Below are 23,955 nucleotides of genomic sequence, written 5' to 3'. Positions count from 1 at the left end.
TTGGGGGGTACGGAGCCCACAAACGTGAAATTTCTAAAGAAACATCATTAAGCTAGTGAGAGAGTCCTACAGACTGCAAGACTTTTGGGACCCTTTAACATGCTATTTGTTGAATCTCCACGAGGGGGAAATAATCTGGCACCTTGTAAGTGGCTCAAGAAATGACAGTGCTTTTATTATGGTCAGAATGATGATGACCATGCAAGAACATCTAGTCATCTGCTCAGACTTCACTTCTTGCCACCAATAAGCTATTTTCTCCATGCTGGCTTTGCCTTTTCAGACTTCTTTCTATGCAAGTCTAGGAGAGGTGACAGTGTTTTCAAGGACTCAAAAGGCAAGGAAGCAGAAAGCTTCAAGAATGCCTTCTTAGTTATTTAGAACATGATAAGAAGTACTAGTGGGGAGAAGGGGGCAGAAAGAACAAATAATCCAATGTATGTGTATCAGTGTTAGAACATATGCAAGGAGAATATTAAGATAAAAAATAATAGTACATATGAAAAGAAATAATTAAATGGATCACTGAACTTGTAGTGATCTACATTAAATTAGGGATACATCCTTATAAGCATTTTACTATGTTTAAAATGAGACGTCTCACAAACAGCTAGTGACCTCGTCTCCTGATTCTCAAAGTCCCCTCTGCCCTCCCCAACTGTAATATGCTTTGTTTCAAAAATAAATTTTTTCAATATAGAAAGAGCTAGATTGAGCTCTACTTGAAATTTCCTAAGGTAATTCATTCCCTTTAAAGAATTGTCACACTCTTCCCTAACCTTTTCAGTGACTGACACTGAGAGGACAAATTCAAAGGAATACCAAGGACCAAAGACCACTGTTTACACACACAACACACACACACACATACAAACGCAAAAACCAGAAAACAGTACATTAAGAATTCTCTGAATTAAAAAAGTTCTTAAACTTTGAACTATGATAACTATTACACACACCAAAAGTTCATGGTACTAGTTTGAGTCAACACAAATAGGTATTAGACATTTTCAGTAAACTAGCCATCAAGTTGCTATGAAGGTAGTACTCACAGCCAAGTGTAAAGGGCTTATTGTTGCTCTATTATCTGAATCACTCAGCATATCTGTCCCCGAGGTCTCCATTAACTAAAAAAGAAGAGGCATTTTAAATGTCACAAAGATATACTTCAGCAATTTTTCTCCCCACCTCCCAGTTCAAATCCATTTACAGTATAAATTGATAACTCAGCAAGTTCATAAAACAGGATCATCACCAAAGTGTGGTAAGGACTATGGAATAAGAGCTTTGAGGAAGTGCTATCAACTAAGTTTGGGGGAAATGCTATTTAACTATCGCCAAGTAAACACCTTCCCTCCCTCTGCATACATGATTTCTGTCACTATCTTTGCACCTATGGATATGTAAAAACAGCTGTGGCTCTAATGAGACCAAAGAAATAAATATAATATTCTAACTGGCAGAGGAAAAATTGACTAATACTTACAACATCTAAAGGAGTTTCACTTGCAATCTGAAATAAAGGTTAAAAAAATGAAAATATTTAGTTTAGAAAGTATTCATATATATAAGGTCTCTAATTAACATTGGGCTTTGTTAACTTCTATTCAAAACCTGTGCTTCCTTTGCCTCCAAGGATATTAAGTCTTTTAAATAAACAATTTTACATTACAAAAGACCACAAATCTACATACATAGGTCTAAAATTTTAGCCTGAAGATCCATAATAACCTAAGAGAATATGTTATTTTTGCAGTAGGATTCTAAGTGCTATATTCAATATGTCAACCTTCTTTTTCTTTTATATACACTCTTCTTGAATTTTATTTCCCTTTGAAGGGAAGCAAAGTTTAATATAATTTATAAGGTAAGTCTAAATAAGAGTATCTTTAACCTAAAGCACTGGTTACACACGTGAGTAGTTTTTAACTCGCCCCTTACTTTCCTTCTGGTTTGGCAAAGTGGGGTGAACGGTATGTATATTCCCAAAAGAGACCACAGTTGAAATAAAAACTTCCTTTGCAGAAGTAGAGTCTCCCTTATTAGAAGGGATTGTGAATAAATGGGCCTTTCAAACGTCCCTAAATGTGAGGAGGAGACATTCCTCTCATAGGGACTTTTATTTCTTACATAAGACATGGTTATAGTTCTTCAGAAATTCATGAAAAATATTTATTTAAAGGGGTAGGAGAAGTAAATGCTATAGACACAGACATGGGTTAATAATTAGTCCTCTACAGGGATCTACTTTTATCCTTTCTCCTTTCTTTTTTGAAAGAGAAAAGGGAATAAGAGATATTTTACTAAGGCAAGTATAAATCTTAGAGCTATATAGATTCTGAATATGTTAAAGGGCAAAACAGAATTTGTTTCTTGATCCATTTATTTTCATTTCTGTTACATTATTAAACTATAAACTCACATTAGTCCTTCCACATGAATTCAGTAATCTTACCAGCTGAAGACATAGACGGTGACCATAAGCAGCTGAATAATGAACTGCATTGTATCCCTGCTTATCACGAATCCCTGGATTTGCATCGTTTCTTAGTAAGTATTCCAGGCACCTATATACAGTAACAACATAGTACAAATTCTAAATCCTGCATTTTAACCAATGATAAAGAGAGAGACTGAAATTAAAACTGACAATTTTTCTTATGCTTAAATAATGTAAAATTCATAAATATACCTATACTATAATAATCTGTCATTAAATGACATTAAAGTATCATAAAAATACAAATGAAATGTTCATAAAGAATCTTGATTCAAAGTGGATACCTCTAAAGTCTGTCAGAAGGCTCAGTATACTCCAAGGCTCTTCTATACATAGTCACTATCTATGGCACCACCTACTCCATTCAAACAATGTTTGATAGGATTTAAACTCCTAGTGGTGGTGATCATACAATGTTGGTAACATTACTGCTTATCTATCTAGAACACAGAATGAGTATAATTTCTCATCAGGAAGCTCAAGAAAGGATGTTTTACCAACCCCCAAGAAACCAAGGTCAGGATTCAATGAACCAAATAACAAGACTGAAAGGTGTATAAACAGAATAAAAGTGGTATGAAGGTGAGATGAACAGCCTTCCCGTAAGAGACACTTCATTTCTGTACTATTAATATTAAAATGAGGAAAATAATATAAAAAAACACTACAAGGCTCACAATTTATTTTAATTTTAATACATTTTGTTACCATAGCAAAAAAAGAGATACTCAATTAGAAATGAAAAGACTTGCCTCTAGAATTAGTTTGCTACCAGTGATCTTGGGCAAATCATTTCCCCTTTATGGTAAAATGTCCTCTGTTAGGTGGGAGTGGGAAAGCCAACTTAATAATCTAAAGTCTACTCATGTTCAAATTCCAAGTCTATAGTTATCCAGTGATAATTTTTCTAGTATTTCAATATGTCTACCCAAATAATTAGTCACACTATCAGGGGAAAGAATTCTACAATGAAATACTCCTTGTTAAAAATTCAAGTTTCCAAAATCACACTGAAGTTATTATATAAAAAACAAATGAAAAGGAATTCTAAAGCAATGTAACTGATCTTTTAGTAACTCTGTCTCATATACATATGAGGGCCATTCTTTCAGTGCTAACCTTTATTTCTTCAACGCCAAATTGCTTAAAACCCTTTATATCTCTTAAGAATTACTTTCAGACATTAATATAATATCTTCAATGGTAGCAAATTTTCATCCTTTTAAGCAAGATTTTGATATTTATGAACAGTTGAGATTCTCTGGAGTCAAGCATAATAAATGAGATCATTAAACTGGTTATTACTATGATAAAAAACAAAGCAAAGCCCAAATCTGGCTCTAAAGTAATAAGACTGGTTTTTTAGGAGTTTCAAAAACTAGCTCTGAGGGCATGTCAGTAAAAGTTAGTGTTTCAGGCAGTGTGTAAGCTCTGTTTATACAGTCTTCTTAGGTTCCCAATTCAGGACAGTGCTCACTAGGATGCAGAAAAGGCACGCAGCTCTGTAGGACGGTTTCATTACTTTATAGGCACAAGGGCATTAAAAAAAATCTTGCAAGTTCTCTGGATGTTAGTGATAAAACAAAAATGGTTCTCCCTTACTGAGACCTGAGTACAAGACAGATTCTATCAGTGGAACAAACTATTTTAAGATAACTCACTGATACATGAGTACTGAAGAAAAGATTTATTTAAGGAAAGCAAAACAAGTAGGTAAGTTCATGTTTACTTTCTAAAGTGGGAGAGTATGTCTCAACACATTATTTATAGTGATTACTTTCAAGTTTACAGTGCTAAATGGTTTAAAAGAATGTAATTGTTATTCCTGCAGTAGTTCTTACCAAATTGTATTATTTCTTTAATTTTCTACATTCACATTATTCAGATGCTTGGGCTCATGTAACAAAAGAAAATCTAAGTTGATTTATACTAATAAAATGTCTATTTGTACGCCTTTTAGATTTTGCTAAGCAATATAAATTTTCATAATTACTTTGTGAGATAAGCTGGGTATTATCTTTAACAAATGAAAAAAATTACTGACATTCGGGAAAGTTAAATGACTTGTCCCAAATCCTTTGGCTAGAATATGGTGAATCAAGGACTAAACCTTGGGTCTTTTACTCTTCATCTATTGTTTTTTCTATGCTCCCACAAAGCTTCAGCACAACAGTGATAATTTAACCTAGGTATTTATAAAATACTGAACAAAATTACTTGATCTTGAAAATATAGGCTTCAATTTTAATTTGTAAATGGGGAAAAAGGAGAGTCTATTCTAACTGTTTTCCTGATTATACATTTATTAATATTTACATATGCTCATTTTATAAAACCCAATTAAGAAATGAAGATTCTTCATTGTTTATTTCTGTCCCCTGAAGTTAAAATATGTATACAAAATCTGGAAGAATATTTATAGCTAAATAATGAACTATTCTTATTGTTATATCAACATGTTAGACAAATTAAGTATCTTCACCTCAAGTAACACATAAGTTAAATCGGAGTGCATTTCAACCTATTTAAATTTCTCCTGCTCTTCGTCTATCACTCAAGAAACTGTACCACTTTGAGTTCTTCCCCCTCCCCCACCTCCAGTCCCTCACTTGGAGTTCTGATGCAAGTTCAAGTCCATGTGTCCCATGGCTGGTCAGAGCCCTGGGTAAGGAACACTCAGCCCAGGAAAAGGGATATGGCACTGTCATTCCCAGAGGCACTCCCTCCTCTCTACTCTTCCACCATGGTGTACAACAGTTTCTGTTTGGGGTTGGGGTGGGGAAGCATAGTTTTAGAAATCCAGCTAACCCAACCCAGAGAGGTTAAGTAACTTGCCCAAGGTCCCACGGTAAAAGGCAGAGCCTGTATCAAACACAGTGTTGTCTTATACACGTATATGAATTTAGCAAGGCTGCTGAATTTAAGTCATGTACAAAAGGCAAATATATTTTTCTATATACCACCACAAACAAAAGGAAATTTAAAGACAGATCTGACAACAGAAATATCAAACACATAGTAATAAATCTAAGGATTACAAAATCTCTACACAAAAAAACTGCATATTTCCACTTATATAAAGTTAGAAAACAGACAAAAATAAACAACGCTATTAGAAGTCAAAATATGATCCCATTTCATAAGAGCTGCTATGGTCTGAAAGTTTATGTGTTCCCCTCCTCCATTCATATGGTAAAATTCCAAGCTCAAGGTGATGGTATTAGGAGGTGGTGCCTTCTGGAAGTGATTTGGTCATGAAGGCAGAATCCTCAAGAATGGGATTAGTGCCTTTGTAAATGAGGACTGAGGGAGCTCTTTTACCCCTTCCACCACATTAGGACACAGCAAGAATACTCCCTCAACACTGACTACAGCCGTCAAAGCAAACACTGAATCTGCCAGCACCCTGATCTTGGACTTTCCAGCTTCTGGAACTGTGAGAAAATTTCTGTTGTTTATAAGCACCCAGTTGTTAGTATTTTACTATAGCAGCCCAAATGGACTAAGACAAGGAAATGGTACTGAGAAGTAGGGGTGAGGCTGTAACAAATGTCTTAAAATTTGGAAGAGGTTTTGGAACTTGGTAATGGATAGAGGCTGGAAAAGTTTTGAGGGGCATACTAGAGATCACACTGCAAAAACCACATACAAATTATATGATACAGAAAAAGCTATAGAAAGGCATATAACAGGGCTTTAACTCTGATTAAGGCTATGAGACATGAGATGACCTATATACACACACAGAAATACAAGTGTTAGTGATGGTTACCTCAGGACAGTTGGTATGAGGAGGATTTCTTCCTTTTTATAATCAGGAAAAACAATTCCCTACCTTCCCTTTCTCTTATATATACTATACATAGGTGTCGGGGAGACCCTTACCATCTGGCTTAAAGCAAGCCCCACTTCTCTTCAAATGGCAAAGAGAACTTTATTTATTAATATTCAATATGTTTAATATGTTTCTTGTGATAGCAACCATTTATGTGTTTGCTAGGTTCTTACATGATGTGAAATAGACACTTCAGAGGATTTGCTGACTCATGATTGTCTACAGAGAATGAATACAAACCTCAGTGACTAGAAGAATGAGCATAATGAGTCAGGAAAAATTTCATGTAAAATACGTAAAATTTCATGTAAAAGGCAGAAATTGTGATACTGACAGGGGATTAGTAAAAAAACATTAAAAAACAAACAAGCAAATGTATAGTATTGAATAATAATAATTTGAAGCAATGGGGAATTCATTTCTTCTTTTAGAAAAATGTTTTACTCTTGCTTTGGCAGAAGTATGACTTAATCATGCCAGATTCTCTTATTACCCAATCTACTCCTGGGAATTAAATCCTTAAGAATTTGGAAAAATAAATCAATCCTTTAATGCCACTAAATTTAAGCCTTCAAAACAACTGCTTATTAAAAAGCTGCCTCTGGTACCCTAGAATGGTTATTATGACTTATGCCTTCAGAAGGTTCCCAAGGAACAAATCACTGAATCAATAAATGCTGGCATTAGACAGAGTCTCTGGGATTCTGATACTTAAAAGACAGGAAACAGAGGATCCAAGGAACAGTGCTAGATTCTCTTATAAACAGTCTCATTTACTTTTCCCTAAAACTCTGACAAGCAGGTTTCATTTTAATTTTACAAATAAACTTTTGCTTAGCAATTACTTGCTCAGGCTCAAACAGGTACAAGACCCTAAGATTTAATCCGGGCCTTTCTGATCCCAAAGCTCATGTTCTTTCCAGTACATCAGGCTGTTTAGATACTGAGAAGTACATGTTTCAATAATAAAAGTCATTAGCCTACTTGCTCAAAACAGTTTATATTATGTAAAAAAACTAGTGATTTAATTCATTTTAGCACTAGTGCTTGTGTATAGAAAAAGTAGACTGGCTTAAAATGAAACCACAAAGCCCCAACACTATGGGTTGAACACTATGTTATTCTTTTTTTTCTTTTAATAAGAATTCAGGTTTAATACATGTGTCTAAGGGCAGGAGGACCACAGTGTAATCTGTGTGTGGGGAGGGAGACGGGAGAGAGGTATGGAGACAATCTCTTAGTGGACTTTAGATCATTGTACCCAATAACCAATCTGGAAGTACTGGTAAAGGACTATAGATGGTGATAAATGCCATTTTAGGTATAACTTATTTTAAGAAAATCTATAAATCAAATCCTGGTACTGGTAAAGGACTACAGATGGTGATAAATGCCATTTTAGGTATAACTTATTTTAAGAAAATCTACAAATCAAATCCTGAAATTATGAAATTGATAAATTAAGGATAATCTACTTATCTAAGTTTAATAAACTATTTTCTGACTTATAGTCTTTAACACAGATTTTCTTTAAATAGCTACTATCCAAAAACGTACTTCAAATAATTTGACTTCTCCCAAAACCTATCCACACCTAACTTTTCTGATATATATGAAATTGTATAAAATGATATATTCTTGCAAATACAAAGTACATTTTATCTTACTAGTGTCTTCAAGATTAGAATTTTAGCCACAAATCCAATGTAACAATATGTTACTTATAAAAATGGCTTTGTCTCAGAGCGGGGGAGATGATCAAACAGAAATGGCTTTGAAATTAGTTACAGAATGTATAATAAAATAACATTTGTAAATAATACCAGTGAATTATACTTTTTATTTTGAGGGCAAAAAGTAAATATGAAAAACCAATGAAGTAATTCTACATTAAATGCAACTTCCTTGAAGAATATTTTATAACATCTTTTCCCAGAAACCATTATTTATTTTTCCCAATGGTATTTTTACTTTTCACTGACCCAGACACAAGGAGAATACCAGGCATGAAAGAGCTTTTTTCTGGCTTCAATGAGTTTATTTTCTTCCAAGAAGAAACAAAGTGTTATAAATGGGTTTAACAGCTTTAGGTGGATATTACTTATGAAACAGTTTATGCACCACTTATTCTTTTGTTTTTACTCATTCATTCTTGGCCAACATTTACTTACTCTGTCATCTAATTTACTTATTTAAGCAATACCTAGTATCTACGATGTGCCAGATTCTGTGAGTTCAATTACTATCTTTTTGATACCAATTTATAAAGATTCTTTGCAAATTTTAACTCTCTACCTCTGAAGGATACTTGTATTCCAATCTCTTCTCAATCTTCTGATGACATTGTTCATCATCCCTCCTTTCTCCCTTTCCCCATGATATACCCAAGGCTTCAACCTCTGAGAAGTCAGATGGAAGAAAACATGGAAGTGATATTAAGATGTCCTTTTGGCAGGGAGGACAAGAAGGGAACTTTGTCTTTCTTCTACCAGATAAGTCAGTAAGGCAGGTTGCTGAGTAGAATAGGTGTAATAACTGTGATTTAGGAATAATTACAAAACCAATTTATTTCCTAAAATAGGGACCCCACAGAAAGATAATCAACGAAAAATACAAAAAGGAAAAATAAATTTTCAATAAAAACAGCCATCCATATGGAAGATGCCAGTTTATAGAAATAATAATCTTTTACTCTCACCCATATGATACTTACTTGCCGTCTGTGTCTGAAGTAGCTGCATAGTGCAGGGGTGTGCAGCCTCTTTCATCAAGGTCATTCACACTTGCTCCTGATCCCACAAGAGCAAACAGGCACTGGTAATTGCAGTTGGCAGCAGCATAGTGCAGTGGAGATCTTTTGTGTCCAAGTTAATAGAAGAAAGATAAAAGCCAGGGACAGAACTAGTAAACAAGAGCATAGCTGACTTTTCTTACTCCACCCAATTACAAATATGTATAGTGAGCCTTAGATTGACTTCTGCCATATACTAAGTCTTGTGGAGGGATGGACATAAAGCTAGAAGGAGAAAGTAAGGTGGCAGAGAACCTTCAAATATATGAAATAAGATGGAAACATAGTTAAATTATTTCATGCTCCCCAGACAGTAGCAATCCCAATCCTTTGAGTGAATTACAAACAAACTTCATATTCTGCTCAGAAACTTGAAAACTTTTATTTTAACAACGTTTCCTCTATACTAATAAAATGTTCCACAGTACAGAGGTAGTTGTCTCTGTTCATGTCTTAGTAGATAAATAAAAGAGAAAAAAATAGAAAAAATATTTTTTAAAAGCCATTAACCTTGAATTACTTCCAAGCCTCTAAACTCAGAATGTTTCAGAAAGCCCTCTTTGTTATTTGTATAATAGAATGCTCAAAGTATTACAAATTAACTAACATAAACTGAATTAAAATATAATCATAAAAACAAATTATCTATACAAATGTTGCATTTTAAAACCAAAGAAAGTGACTTTTGACTTTGTGGGTCATTAGTTCTTTCCATTAGCAGGCTTATGAGAGCAGTCTATTCTTCAAAGTAATGATGGGGTCAACCAGTTTTTTCTTTTCTTCTATTCATTTCTGATTTCCCACCATACATAATTCTTTTTACTTCTCTTCTGAACTGGTCCAATCACATGCACTGACATACATTTATACATTTCTTCCTGATATACACCCTTTCCTGTCCTAGGTTTTCATATGTATAATCCTCAAACTGTTGACACGCATAATTTTGCTTGTATCGCCAACTCTATCTTTCAAACTAATTCAAACTGCCTTCAATTCTTTCCTGCATGGTTCTAATGCACACTGTGTCAATTCCTACTAAAAGTAACTTTATGTAGCTTTAAATACTGCTATCACAAATGCTAGTAACAATGAGGACTGAACAGTGAGAGAGCACATTGGCTGAATGACTACAAAGACTGTCATTTCACAGCTGCCTTCTTGCTGTGAAATACTCGGTGGGATGTGTGGATGTATGTGTATGTGAGATTTATATAGAAGAAGAGAAAGAAACACTAACACATATAACCTATTTCCTCCCTCTTACGGGCTCTGTAACAAGATGTGCATAGTAGAATCTCTCACAAAGAAATGACTTGGGGGAAAAAAACAATAAAAAAACCACCCCAAAAAACAAACAAACAAACAAAAAAGCCCAAAAATAAAGAAAAAAGAAAAAAATGAGAAAAAAAAAAAAAAAGAAACAAACCAAAAAACCCAAAGAAAATAAAAGAAAAAAAAATTACTTGGGGAAAGGAGAATTCTTTTACTGTGCTCTAGGTATAATGAGTCTCTTGAAGGAAAACTACTACGGGGTTTTACATTTCCATGGTCATAATTATGGGAGGGGGAGAAATGATAAGTATAGAGGGGCCAGGCACAGTGGCTCACATCTGTAATCCTAGCACTCTGGGAGGCTGAGGCAGTTGGATGGCTTGAGGTCAGGAGTTCAAGACCAGACTGAAAAATTTTGAGACCCTATCTCTACTAAAAATAGAAAGTAATTAGCCAGGCATGGTGGTGCACAACTGTGGTCCCAGCTACTCAGGAGGCTGAAGTAGGAGGATCGCTTGAGCCCAGGAGTTTGAGGTTGCTGTGAGCTAGGCTAATGCAATGGCACTCTAGCTTGGGCAACAGAGCGAGACCCTGTCTCCCCCCCCACCCCCCCCAAAAAAAGAAAACTGTGAATGAGAACAAATATTTAGAAGTTACAGACTTTACTTGGGACTCTCAGTGAATTATGATCACAATGCAAAAGACGCTGAATTGTTCAGTTAATTCTCAGAAGCCAGTTATAATGTTGAGCAAATCATTAATAAAATTAGGCTCTCTAGAGGAACTATTATCATATCATACCTCCCAAATTTGTCTTTTTTGTTGAAATCTGCACCAGTATTCAGCAGAAGGTTTAGGCACTCCAAATTCCTATTGAGGGAAAATATAGTTAAAAAACTTAATTGTCAATGATTTTATAATTATATTGGCAGGTTTAAATAAGCACACAAGCATGTTTTTAAATGAGGATAACTATGAGCAAAATGGCATGATTTACATTTTGTGAAAAATAAAACATAAAAATTCATCTTATCTAGAATTTAGAAAGTTATATGTAAACACATACTGGCACACTGATAGGAAATAACAAGTAAGTCATGCTGTCACTGTTTAAATGGAAGACTACATTTGTAAAAGAGATCCTGAGGAGTTTTTAGGAAACAACATGCTTATAATTGAATAGTTTAAGTAGTTTTTAATACTAAATTAAAATTGATTTGAAAAAAAAACCTAAAAATACAGTAACATCCCAAGTCAGCCTTCCCTTATCTTCTCCTATACTATGATGGTTTTCTTAGATGTAAGTTTAGTTAATATTGTAGGAGAGTACATTACATATGCAGGTATTTCTATAATTTAGTTTTTATAAACCTGAATATCAACTTACTATGTTACAATGAAAGCTGTAACTGTCAAGTGATCAGACACTCAAGTCTGTTGTCCCTCTCTCTGTAGGCAATTTACATGGAAGTTAGGTTTTAACTGGAAGGTTCTCTGGTGACCTTGAAAGATCAAGGGAGCCAGTCACACGCTCACAATCCATCTCTACAACTTAGACTGGCCTGGTGGTATTCTTGGCTCAGCACACTTGTCCTCTGAAATCATTTAAAATTTTTAAGGAATTATCATTGGGAATAAAGTTCTTGTAAAATATTCTTTTCATAAATCATGAATCAAATGGCTTATCACAGATAAATCATCAGAAACATTAGATTAGCAGCATGCTTTCAGAGACCAAGAGTTTTAGTTGAAGTTTGTCATTCATTTGAACCAACTGCCTAGTTTACCCTAGTAGCACTAAAACTTAGTACAAAATCTTCCAATCTCAAATTTCCTCTTCCTAGTAAAGGTAAGACATAAACATATCATTTTTCCCCCCTTGAAAATATGATTTAAAAAACCCCACTTAAAGAGTAGTATTATAGTATTATTCAGAACATCCCAGTGTTTTTATGTTCTCATGTTGAGGACATACTTTTAAGAAATCATTTTATTAGTTTTTCACTGATCCAGGGATTACATTCTTTTACAGAAAGCAATAATACTTAGTTTTGTAGGTTAATTCTCTCCCTCCCACTCACAACCTATGACTTAGGTGGAAGAGGATGAAAAAAGTAATTTCTGCCACCTTGGACTTTCTATTCCCAAACCATTCCTGCTATGTTTTGTTTTGTTTTCTATTTTCTAGTAGCCCAGAACTAATAAAGAACAAAGGTAAGAGAAAAATTGCTATGACCAGTTACCTTTTTCTTAAAGAAATAAAAATACTATTAACATACCCTCCAGCTGCAGCTGCATGTAGACAGGTCCTGCCAAAATCATCTGGGGTATCTATATCAAATCCTATAAGAATGAATATGCCTTATCTATTATATAATATTATAGATGTATTACTTTACACTGAAGTATTATATCAAGAATTGTATCTTCCCCTCCCAAATAAAACTATGAGTTCTGAATAGGTAACAAAGTGATTGAAGAGAAAAATAAATTAATAATGTACAATATTACAAAGAAATTACCACTATTAGATTGGGAGTTTTAGGACAAGTACTAAAGTGCTTGTTTAAAAGGTCATAGGATACAATGGAATATTATTTAGCAACGAAAGAAATAAAGCCCTGATACTGATACATGGATGACCCTTAAGAACATTATGCTAAGTGAAAGAGGCCAGTTACAGAAGCCCACACATGGCATGATTACATTTATATGAACAGTTCAGAATAGGCACATTTTATAGACAGAAAGATTGGTGGTTGCTTAGGACTGGAAGAGAAAAGAAATGGAGACTAATTGCTAACGGCATTTCTTTGACAGGGGACGAAGATGTTTTAAAATTGATTATAATGATGGTTAAGCATCCCCATGAATAGATAAAAAATATTGAATTGTATACTCTAAATGGGTAAACTGTATGGTATGTGAATTATATCTCAGTAAAGCTATTTAAAAAAAAAAGCCATAGGTGCTTTGTTACCTGTGAATTATTATTACCACTGAGAAGAGATTTTAACATTTCTTTCATGGAAAACAGGTTAAGTGAATACTTCTGGATGCACACACATTTCAAAAAAATCAAAACAGAATTAACTCACTTAAAAATATCATTAAGAAAAACTCAGAAGTGTCTGTTTCTCTATCTGTTGTAGACAGGGTCTCACTCTGGTGCCCGGGGCTAGAATGCAACTGTGTCATCATAGCTCACAGCAACCTCAAAGTTGTGGGCTCAAGTGATCTGCCTGCCTCAGCCTCCCATGTAACTAGGACTATAGGCTCATCGCCATGCCTAGCTAACTTTTTAATTTAATTTTAATTTTAATTTTTTTTTAGAGACAGGGTCTCTCTATATTGCTCAGGCTGGTCTCCAACTCCTGGCCTTAAGCAATCCTCCTGCCTTGGCCTCCCAAAGTGCGAGGATTACAGGTGTGAGGCAGCATACCCAGCCTGTCTCACTCTATAATGTTAATTTTCACTGGAACTTTCTCATATTTTTTTCAGTAAATGTATGAATGTTAATATACAAAATCTGTTCAACTTTCTTAATCGTCTGAGAAATAGAATATCATTTAAAATCAATCAATCTTATATGTTTAGTAATTTTGTACATTTAATAAGGATCAGTTTTGTAGTAATATTTATAGAAAACCATTAATCTTATTGTTTCAAACCAACTATGATTATAGCATTTTAAACTAGTAATTAGATACTGCATAAATAATTTCACAAACCTAAAAGAAACTGTAGAATGGCTCTTGGTTCTTAAAATGGAAGCTAAGACCAATAAGAAATGCAAATGAAGATATGGTACTTCCATATACAAAGGACAATCCAAGAAGAATAACATCCAACAAACAGAACAGAGGGGAGGAAATCACTAGAAAAAGAAAACATTTTCCAGAGCTAAAGAGAAAAGAGAGTCTTAGAATTAAAGAACTCAACATCTTCTAAGAAGAGTTCATGAATGATCCATACTTGGACCCATCTTTATGTCATTTTGAAAAAGCAGGATAAAGAGATTGTCTTAAAATTTTGGGGGGTCTGGGGAGACATAAGCAAACAAACCAACCCACAGAACTGGTCTGCAAAGGCTCCACTCACCTGAAGAGAGAAGTTTCCTGCAGCAATCTGAAAAACCACTTAAGGCTGCCAAATGGAGAGGAAACATTCCATGTATGCCACGCCTTCATTATAACACAAGAAAAATATAATCATTTAAACAAATTAAAAATAGATCACTTAAGTGAAAGATAACTAGATGAATCAAAATCGCTAACATTTTGGAGAGTCATTTGGCCAAAGGTTGAAGGTGGGCATAACTTATTACCCAGCTATTCTCTCAGAATAGAGTTTTAAAACCTTAGTTAGCACCACTGTTATTATAGACTCTGTTGGGGGGGGTGGGAGGAGGAGGAGGAAGGGGCTGTCCTGTGCATGTAGGCTGTTCAGCAGCATCCCCAGGCTCTAACCACACTAGATGTCAGTAACGTCTTCCTTCCCAAATTGTGACAACCAAAAATGTCTCTGGACTTTGCTTAAGGAGAGAAATTCACTACCACATTGACCAGCCATTGTAAACCATATCTATAAGGCAATATGTTTAAGGACGTTTATTGTAGTAATTCCACAGTAGTGAAAAACTGGAAGCAACTTATGTTTGCAAATAAAAAGAATGAATAAATTGTGAAATCTTTACACATCAATTTATTAATGTCTATAAAATTAAGAGCTACATGTAAAGATATGAAAAAGGACCAAATTTTATATCTACATGGCTAAATCAATAGGTTTAAAAAAATTTTTAAAGTTGCAAAAGGATAGGTACAGTAGTATACCATTTACAGAAAGTAAGAAAAGGTTTAAAATTTGTTAATGAATACATAGAAATGTGATACAAGTATAAAAACATATATAGGAATGATAAACTCCCAACTTAAGTAGGGTATTTACTTTTGCAGAGCATATGCAGAAGAACCCATCCTTCAAACAAAATTTTACACGGAAACTTTAATGTATAAAATAAATAAAAGTGAACTGTTCTGACCAAAGTGGGGGGCAAGAAATCCTTTGTAGCAACAATCAAGGAATCCCTGAACTCTGTACAGCACAGTATGAAAAACCATTATCTAAAGATAGTATTTGGATGGAAAAAAAAAAAAAAGATTTGGTATGTACAGCTTTTGAGTCTTTTAAGTACTTCTATATTAAAAATAAAGAGATCATAATCCACATTTCCAAATGAAATACCTAAAAAAGGGCAGTTCACTTCCTTTTGTGCTTCCCTGTGACAACTATCAGCACCTCGGTAAGTACTACTTACTTTGCAGTGTCAGCACCACTTGTAATAAGAGTGTTGATTAGCAGCTCATGGCCATATCGTGCTGCTATGTGCAAAGGGGTGTTTCCATTCTTATCCTCACAGTCGATTACAGCTCCTGTGACAAAGGACTGTCAGACACTGGACTATACAAAGTCAAACCCATTACATGGAAAGTAAGATAAAAAAAATGCTGTTCAAGCACAAACTAATGAATACACTAATCCTAACTAGATTTCATTCATAGCATATTTATTGGGCCTGGAATTAGAATTACAGACTTTATACTTAAAGTAATTTTGTGAATTAAGCATAAGATTTTAAGAGGTTTTAAACTGATAACAGGGTTCTGGGGTCCAATAAGTTTGGAAACCGATGTATTAAAACAAAATTAAACACATTCCTTTAGGGCAAGACTTTTCATAGCTTTAGCGTGCATACTCTTCTATGTCAGCAAGACTGCATGCAGTGCTTCAAAAATTATTTGATCATGAGCCTATTTGTAGTTTTAACCTGCGAAATCTTAGCACCTACTATCTAGAGGACTACTAAAAAAATAGTTCCTTGGACTACGGCTTGGGAAACATTGATTTAAAGTAATACACTTAAAAGTTCTTTTGAGTTAAAAGTCTAGCTTTCTTAGTACTAATTCAAACACAAAAGAATATAAGTTCAGAAATTAAAATCATAGAATTAGTTTAAAATATTCAAAAGGGGAAAATGATAAATGTATATAGAGTATATACATTAATATATACTACACATTGTGGTAGAAAGGCAGTTTTTTATTTAGTAATATTGAACAAAGTCAACGCTAACTGCTGAAGAAATAATATTTATAATTCAGGGAAACAAAACAAAAATAAATGAAAAACAAATTATGAAAGATACATATACATGGCTTTTATACCCTTTAATATTTGATTTTCATATAATCTGAAATCATATATTAAAAATATACAGACTGCTATGACAAATCCTTAATACCATTCGTTTGGTGGATTTTTTTTTTTTTTACTACATTTAGGAAAAAAAAAACAAACAGAAATACTTTTTACCACTCTGGATAATGGTTTGTGATCTGGAGAATCTACCGTGGAGGGCGGTCATGTGCAGTGGGGTTTTCCCATCTTTACTCTGAAATAAACAAAAAAAACTTTAAATTACTGTTATATCCATAATATGTAATCCTTAGTTTTGTTCTGAATATCCTCTTACATCTTTATTTTCTATAGCTATTACAAACATTAAATTTAATTGAAGCCTATGTAGGTAAAAGAGTTGTTTAAAATTATGAACTAATTTTTTTAGAATGTGTATCATAAAGCACAAATATAAAAAAACTCTATGCCCGCAGTTTATAAATCAGGAGTGATATAGTCAGGATGTGCTTCCCAAATTTAAGACTCAAAATTTCACATTGCTTCAATGTTTTAAGAAACCCTGAATCCCTCCTCAACCAAGGAAAAGTGAGTATCAGAATAAACATCAGCCACTACAGTTCATTAAAAAAACTGTGTATATTATCTATAATTATTTATAAATATTGTTAGCTATTTTCTCAAATCTCTTAAAATAATAAATCAGATTGGCTGGACATGTGTGTATTCCATATAGAAATTCTAAAAGAGTTCCAAATATGAAGAAAAACAACTCCTGAATTAGGTGCTATGTTTTCTTCTGGGTTAGGTAATGTCTTTTCTTCCTTAAAATCTTTTAGTTAATCAAAACATACGTGTGACCAATGCAAAGGAAAGAAACTGTTTTGGAGCTCCTAATGTCACAGCAACATTCAGCATGCCTTCTGTGTCTGTACTAACACTGAAATGTGACAATTTTTCTAAGTCTGTACTAACACTATACAATGCAGATATCCTTAAGAAATCCTTAAGCCATTATGATATTGGAGTACTAGAGCAGTATCATAAATACCTACTTAGGTATTTGTTTCCATAATTTTATATGATTTTTTTCAAACAAACAAACTATACAACTGGCAAGTAATCTTGAAGAATTTCCAATTTTTTGGAGACCCTGTAAGAAAGGAAGGGAAGAGAGACAGAATGCATGCGTGTGTGGGCTCTGGAGTCAGAATAATCTGAGTGCGGATTCTCAGTTTTGTCCAGGAAAGATTTTGGACAAGTTGCCTAACTTCTCTGTGCCTTCATTTCCTCAACAGAAAATGAAGATTATTTCATCTACACCTCATAGGTCTCTGTTGTACAGAGTAAATACAATAAACTTTTTGTGTAAAACACTCATGTAACATACCAGTACTTGTTATATCATTTTAATTTTAATCATTGTTTTTTAATATGCTAGTTGTTATTCTTTCAACCAGAAAAATAAAACAAAACAAAAAGCACAAAAGCATTTTTAACAAAAAGATTCTGTTTTCATGTTTTCCAAATGTTCCCTATATGACAAATCCTGATTTTTAATGTTAATCTTTTGCCTATAGTCATTTTTTACAGACAAAAAAACAAAACAAAGAGAAACTTGTAATGAAAATTTGAGGCCAAGTGCAGTGGCTCATGCCTGTAATCCTACCACTTTGGGAGGTCGAGGCTGGAGGATCACTTGAGGCCAGGAGTTCAAGACCAGCCTGAACAAGAGGGAGACCTCATCTCTACAAAAATAGAAAAATTAGCTGGGCATGGTGGTATGCAACTGTAGTCCTAGCTAGTCGGGAGGCTAAGGCAGGAGGATTGTTTGAACCCAGGAGTTTGAGGTTGAAGTGAACTATGACGTCACCACTGCTTTCTAGCCTGGATGACAGACTGAGACCTTGTTCCCACCAATTCTCCCCCGCCAATTTGAATTCATAAAATGATGAAATTTGGAAGATATAACTACAGTTAACATTTATATATTTAGCACTATGTTTCAGGTACAGTTTAAAACACTTCATAAATATTAGTCATTTAATCCTCACAACCCTATGAGATGGATACCATTAATGTTGTTTTGAGGATGAGGAAACTTAGGCCCTGGAGTTAAGTAATTTAATCAGGCCTCATAACTAACGAGTGATAATTTCTTCTCTTTTCTGAGATAAAGTCTTGCTATGTTGCCCAGGCTGCCCTTTAATTCCTGAGCTCAAGAGATCCTCCCACCTCAGCTTCCTGAGTAGCTGAGACTGGGCTTGTGCTACTGTGCCCCGATAGTATCCTTTATTATAATCCAACAGGTGGAACTGTATTAACATTTTTACTTTACTAATCATAAAATGTATTCTAGATATACAAAAGGAAAAGATTGAGATTAACAACTGAAAAGTTTGCCTTAAGACATGTTAGGAAGGGGGAAGGCACATTTATTTTTCTCTGAACTGGAGAAACACTGTGTAAATTTTTTTTTTCAATCACCTCAAATCATTTTAGAATCAAACTAAGAGTTTTAAACAAGAAAATAGAAAAACCAACAAAAATTCTAAGAGTTGGTTTCACAGGTGACCAAAACCAGTAATAAGGCTCACAATTCACAATAATTAGCCTTAAATTTTAAATCAAATATTTAGTGTATTTGCTTAGCTGACCAAAATCTATTCTAAAAGAACAGTGTGAGTGGGAAAACGTGTGCATGTAAATGAAGAAATCAATTAATAAGACTCATATTAAACCAGACCTATACTGCCTTTTAAACCCTATTAATTTTAACTCTACCATTCTGTAGGATAACTAATTTAAAATCTTAGAAATTGAATTATTACAAACTTAAATTCACATTCCAATTCCTAGTCATCTGTAAGTTAATCAAAGCCAGAAAAAACAAAAAGGGGGAATGTGATAGGAGGAAAAGATTAAGCAGGGACAAACAAAGAGATAATTTGAGAAGGAGAACATGAAGGTTAGCAAATTTAAATTTTTATAACATAGGGCAAGTGTCAAGGACTTAGGCCCCTTAGTCAATCAACCAAATAATAAATACCCGTTTGATAAATATAGGAAATACATGTGTTGGGAATGCATGAGCACACAGTCTTGTTGTTTGAAAACACAATTAACAATTTTTGTGTAATTTCAGAGCTGGAAGGGACCTTAGAAGTCATCAGCATGGGAAACATGTTTCAGTAGAACTTGGCAATAAAATAATTGGACAACTGCATATAAATGAGATGTCATATAACCTTAGGGGAGATTAAGGCAACTTTCATGAAATCTGTTTTGAAACCAACATCATAAGCTGTTGCCTTCAAATGTACTTAAATGTATCTTAACCCCTTTGTTAAAAGTTTCCCTTGTTATGTATGAAATCTACCAATGAATTTTACAAATTAAGGAGGTAACTTCAAATAGGACCATTTATTGGTCTGAGCATTTTACTTTAAGTGAGCCTCTTACAGGAGTGATTCTTGAAAGATAGACTGAAAATATAATCACAGTGACATGAATCAAGTGACTCATTATCACCAAATTGTATTAAATATTTATGCTTAAATGGCAGTGTATAAAATAGGAAGCCTAATCTCTATGCTATGTTGATGCCACTGCATTCTAGCCAGGTCAAAAGAGTAAGACTCTGTCTCAAAAAATAAAGAATAAAAATAAAATTAAAATTAAAAAAATAAGAATTTTGAATTTATCTCAACATTCTTCAAAAGCAAAGTTCACAACCAAATTTTTTCAGTCTCTATGAGACCTGTTTATAATAAAATGGCTGTAGTTAAAATCATCTTTGTGTGTTAAATATTAAGTATCATAAAAATGATGAAGGCTTACCTATATCATTAGCTGTTATATATCTTTCAGTTTATTTGGTGCTGTCTTTAATGGTATGCGTACTGAAGTGTTTAGATGTGACATGTAGTGATGTCTGTGACTAACTTTAAAAAGCATCAATCCAATCACTGGTGTCCAGCTAATAAAAAAGCATCAAATAATTGGGCAACTGAGTGGGTGGATGGATGGATGGATATACGGTAAACAACCAATGGTAAAATACTAGTGGCAGAATCTAGGTGGTATATATACAGGTGTTTACTCTGCAAGTCTTTTTTGAAATTTTAGGAAAAAACACGATATCAGTGAGTTATACATAAGGAATAGTTGCTTTTTGGTCACACTTTCAGGAGTAAGCATTTGGATTTTAGAAATACATGAGAATTCTGGAGCTAAAATAGTATGCTTTTACTGCATAATTCTGTGAGAAAGCATAAGCAATTGAGATTTTGAGGTCTGGTGAGGTGGATCATACCTGTAATCCTAGCATTCTGGGAGACTGAGGCAAGAGGATTGCTTGAGGTGAGGAGTTGAATACCAGCCTGGGCAACTCGGCAAAAAAAAAAAAAAAAAAAAAAAAAATTCTTTTTTTAAGACAGGGTCTTGCTCTGTTGCCCAGGCAGTGCAGTAGCACCATGATAGCTCACTGTAGCCTCCAACTCCCCAGGGTCAAGCAATCATCCCACCTTAGCCTCCCCAGTAGCTAGGACATACACCACCATATCTGGCTAATTTTAAAAAGTTTTTTGTATAGACAGGGTCTCACTATGTTGCCAAGGCTGGTCTCCAACTCCTGGGCTCAAGCCCATATCTGCCTTGCAAAGTGTTGGGATTACAGGTGTGAGCCACCACATCTGGCCATCAATCTTAAATGTAGTCCTTTATGAATTTTGACAAATGCTTATCTACATAATATAAAGCCTGCCAAAATATTAGGTCATTAAATATGAAATGTCAGAGTTTGAATTAAAATTTTAGTTTATTATATCTCAAACAAGAAACAGCACAATTAATCAAAGTATGCACCTAAACTCTCGACACAGTTTTGCTATCTTAATGGTAGCTTATTTATTCCAGCAGCGAAGAAGCCTAGAGAGTGAGTGGTGATGAAATCACGAAACGCATTTTCCACAGCTTGTTGAAAATTGGGTATTTCTCCTTGCAAGAAGTGGTCCAAAGCCTGGAAGAAGTGGTAGTCAGTTGGTGAAGGTTTGGTGAATACGCTGGATGACAGCGTTTCCAAGTCCAGCTGCTATAGTTTAAGCAGCATTGTTTGTGTGACATGTGGTCGAGTGCTGTCTTGCAAGAGGACTGGCCTGTCTCTATTGACCAGTCTCAGCTGCTTCATCACAAACATCCTCATCATTTCGTCCAACTGGTTGCAGTAGACATCCACTGCAACCAACTGACCAGGTTTCACGAAGCTGTAGTGGATAACACTAGCACTGGACCACCAAACAGACACTATTAGCTTTTCTGGATGAATATTTGGTTTTGGGCTATTTTGGCAGTTCATCTTTATCCAACCGTTGTGCCGAGCACTTGAGACTGTCAAAATCCATTTTTCATCACACGTAACAATACAGGGTAGAAATGGTTTGCTTTTATAACAGCAAAGAAAGTCAAGCTTGGAGACAATTTCTCTTCTGGTGCTTGTTTAATTCATGCGGAACCCATCTATCCAGGTTCTTTATCTTGCTGATTTGTTTCAAATGGTCCAATATTGTTGGAATAGTAACGTCAAACCTTGCCGCTAATTCACGCACAGGTTGATATGGAATCACTTCCACTGTAGCTTTCAGCTCATCATTTTCCACCTTGGTCTCAAGTTGCCCACATGGCTCATTTTTGAGATTAAAATCACCAGAATGGAACTTATCAAACCAACTACATACTGTGCATTCATTAGCCACATCCTTCCCAAACACTTCATTGTTATTTCGAGCTGTCTGTGCTGCATTGATGCCACAATGGAACTCATATTTGAAAATAACATGAACTTTTGACTTATGTATGGTTTCACAAAAATTGCTCTTAAAAAAATTTGACAGATAATCACAAGCCAAACTGTGTGTTTGAAATAAGAATGTACCTTCACAATACAAATAAAACAAGTGTCAAAGTGAAATGTCACAGTTATCAACTGTCAAACTTAGTACTAAAGGAAATCGGACATTTCATACTTAATAACCTAATACAAAACATTACCATTGCCCCATAAAGTTTCCTCATGCCTCTTTCTCAGTTGATCCCTCCTCCCAGAGGCAACCGCTGCTCTTATTTTTCTCAACTATAGATTCTGGAACCCTACACAAGTAGAATTTCATCTGTTCTAGAACCTTATATAAATGGAAATAGCATCCATACTTCTGTGTGAGGCTTTTACTCAGCATATTTTTAGGATTCAGCCATGTTCTTGAGTTAATTAGTAGTTCCTTTTTATTGCTAAAGAGTATTCACTACTGATATTCTTTTAAATAGTAAAATCCTAAATAAAGTATGGATTCTGATTTTGTTTCATACCTTCATATTGACATCGGCCCCATTGCCAACTAGAAGCTCTAAACATAATGCTCCATGTGTTGATGCAGCAGCAAAGTGCAAAGGAGTAAATCCTTTTTCGTTCTTTTGATTTACAATAGCACCACAGTCTATAAGTTCATTCACTACAACGTCTTGTCCATTATAGCAGGCTACATGAAGAGGTGTATTTCCATAAGCATTTGGTTCATTCATCTATTGGAAGGAAAAAACGGTGAATGTTAAAGTCTCACTAATTATCATCGTTGCCAGCTATTTTAAGCAATCTTGTGGTTGCAATCAAATTATTAAAATGAGAAACAGTAACAGGGATAAATACACAGTTGAGGCTTATAATTCTGAAGTTCATTTAAAAAAAATGAACATTAACAGGCATTTTGGAGCTAAATAGATTTTGTACATTTAGGGAATATAATTCACATATACAATGTCTACCTCATGACAAAACTGAATAATACCAAAAGAAATATTTTAAGAAAATGTAAACTAATGTATTTTACATTAGGGATTTACTGTAGAATTAATTCTAAGACTCATAAAAATAAACACAGACTGAAGATTCCGAGGTATATTCAATAGCATGCATATTTTCAGTCTTTTCACTTTGCAATGACAACACTAAGTTAGTAATGAAGTACAGATCAGGATTTAAAAATGAAGGGCATGTTCTACTTATTTAATTCATTTTTGCTTCAAACTTGGGATGTAAGTATGTTCCAGCTTCATATGCTGGCATTTTATCACAAGGCAAAAGAATGTGCTCAAGAATGAGAAATAATTCATGCAACTCAGGTTTTTTCTTTTTCTTTCTAATAAATAAAACAAGGAATACTTTAAAGATTACATGATTTCTCTGCAGTAAAGAATATGATTCGGCTAGGCGTGGTAGCTCATGCCTGTAATCCTAACACTCAGGGAGGCCGAGGTGGGAGGACTGCTTGAGGTCAGGAGTCTGAGACCAGCCTTAGCAAGAGT

At 34.4% G+C, this 23,955-nt stretch overlaps 1 protein-coding gene across 4 annotated transcripts in view; it reads right to left on the bottom strand.

Moving 5' to 3' along the window:
- ANKRD28 (ankyrin repeat domain 28) overlaps window positions 1–23,955 on the bottom strand; it is a 176,619-nt gene that overhangs the window by 22,476 nt on the left and 130,188 nt on the right. For all 4 annotated transcript variants that reach the window (XM_045538353.1, XM_045538334.1, XM_045538343.1 and 1 more), the window contains exons 8-17: window positions 22,963–23,175; window positions 16,777–16,855; window positions 15,722–15,836; window positions 14,503–14,585; window positions 12,681–12,744; window positions 11,203–11,271; window positions 9,049–9,189; window positions 2,456–2,567; window positions 1,487–1,513; window positions 1,053–1,127 (exon numbers count right to left, since the gene is read on the bottom strand). In XM_045538353.1, coding sequence (XP_045394309.1) covers window positions 1,053–1,127; window positions 1,487–1,513; window positions 2,456–2,567; window positions 9,049–9,189; window positions 11,203–11,271; window positions 12,681–12,744; window positions 14,503–14,585; window positions 15,722–15,836; window positions 16,777–16,855; window positions 22,963–23,175 — 978 coding nt within the window. The remainder of the gene's footprint in view (window positions 1–1,052; window positions 1,128–1,486; window positions 1,514–2,455; window positions 2,568–9,048; window positions 9,190–11,202; window positions 11,272–12,680; window positions 12,745–14,502; window positions 14,586–15,721; window positions 15,837–16,776; window positions 16,856–22,962; window positions 23,176–23,955) is intronic.

This window comes from Lemur catta, chromosome 1 (assembly GCF_020740605.2).
Source record: "Lemur catta isolate mLemCat1 chromosome 1, mLemCat1.pri, whole genome shotgun sequence".
Classification (NCBI taxonomy): Eukaryota; Metazoa; Chordata; class Mammalia; order Primates; family Lemuridae; genus Lemur; species Lemur catta.
Note: the sequence above shows the minus strand (reverse complement) of the source record. Positions and strands in the feature narration are given on the sequence as shown.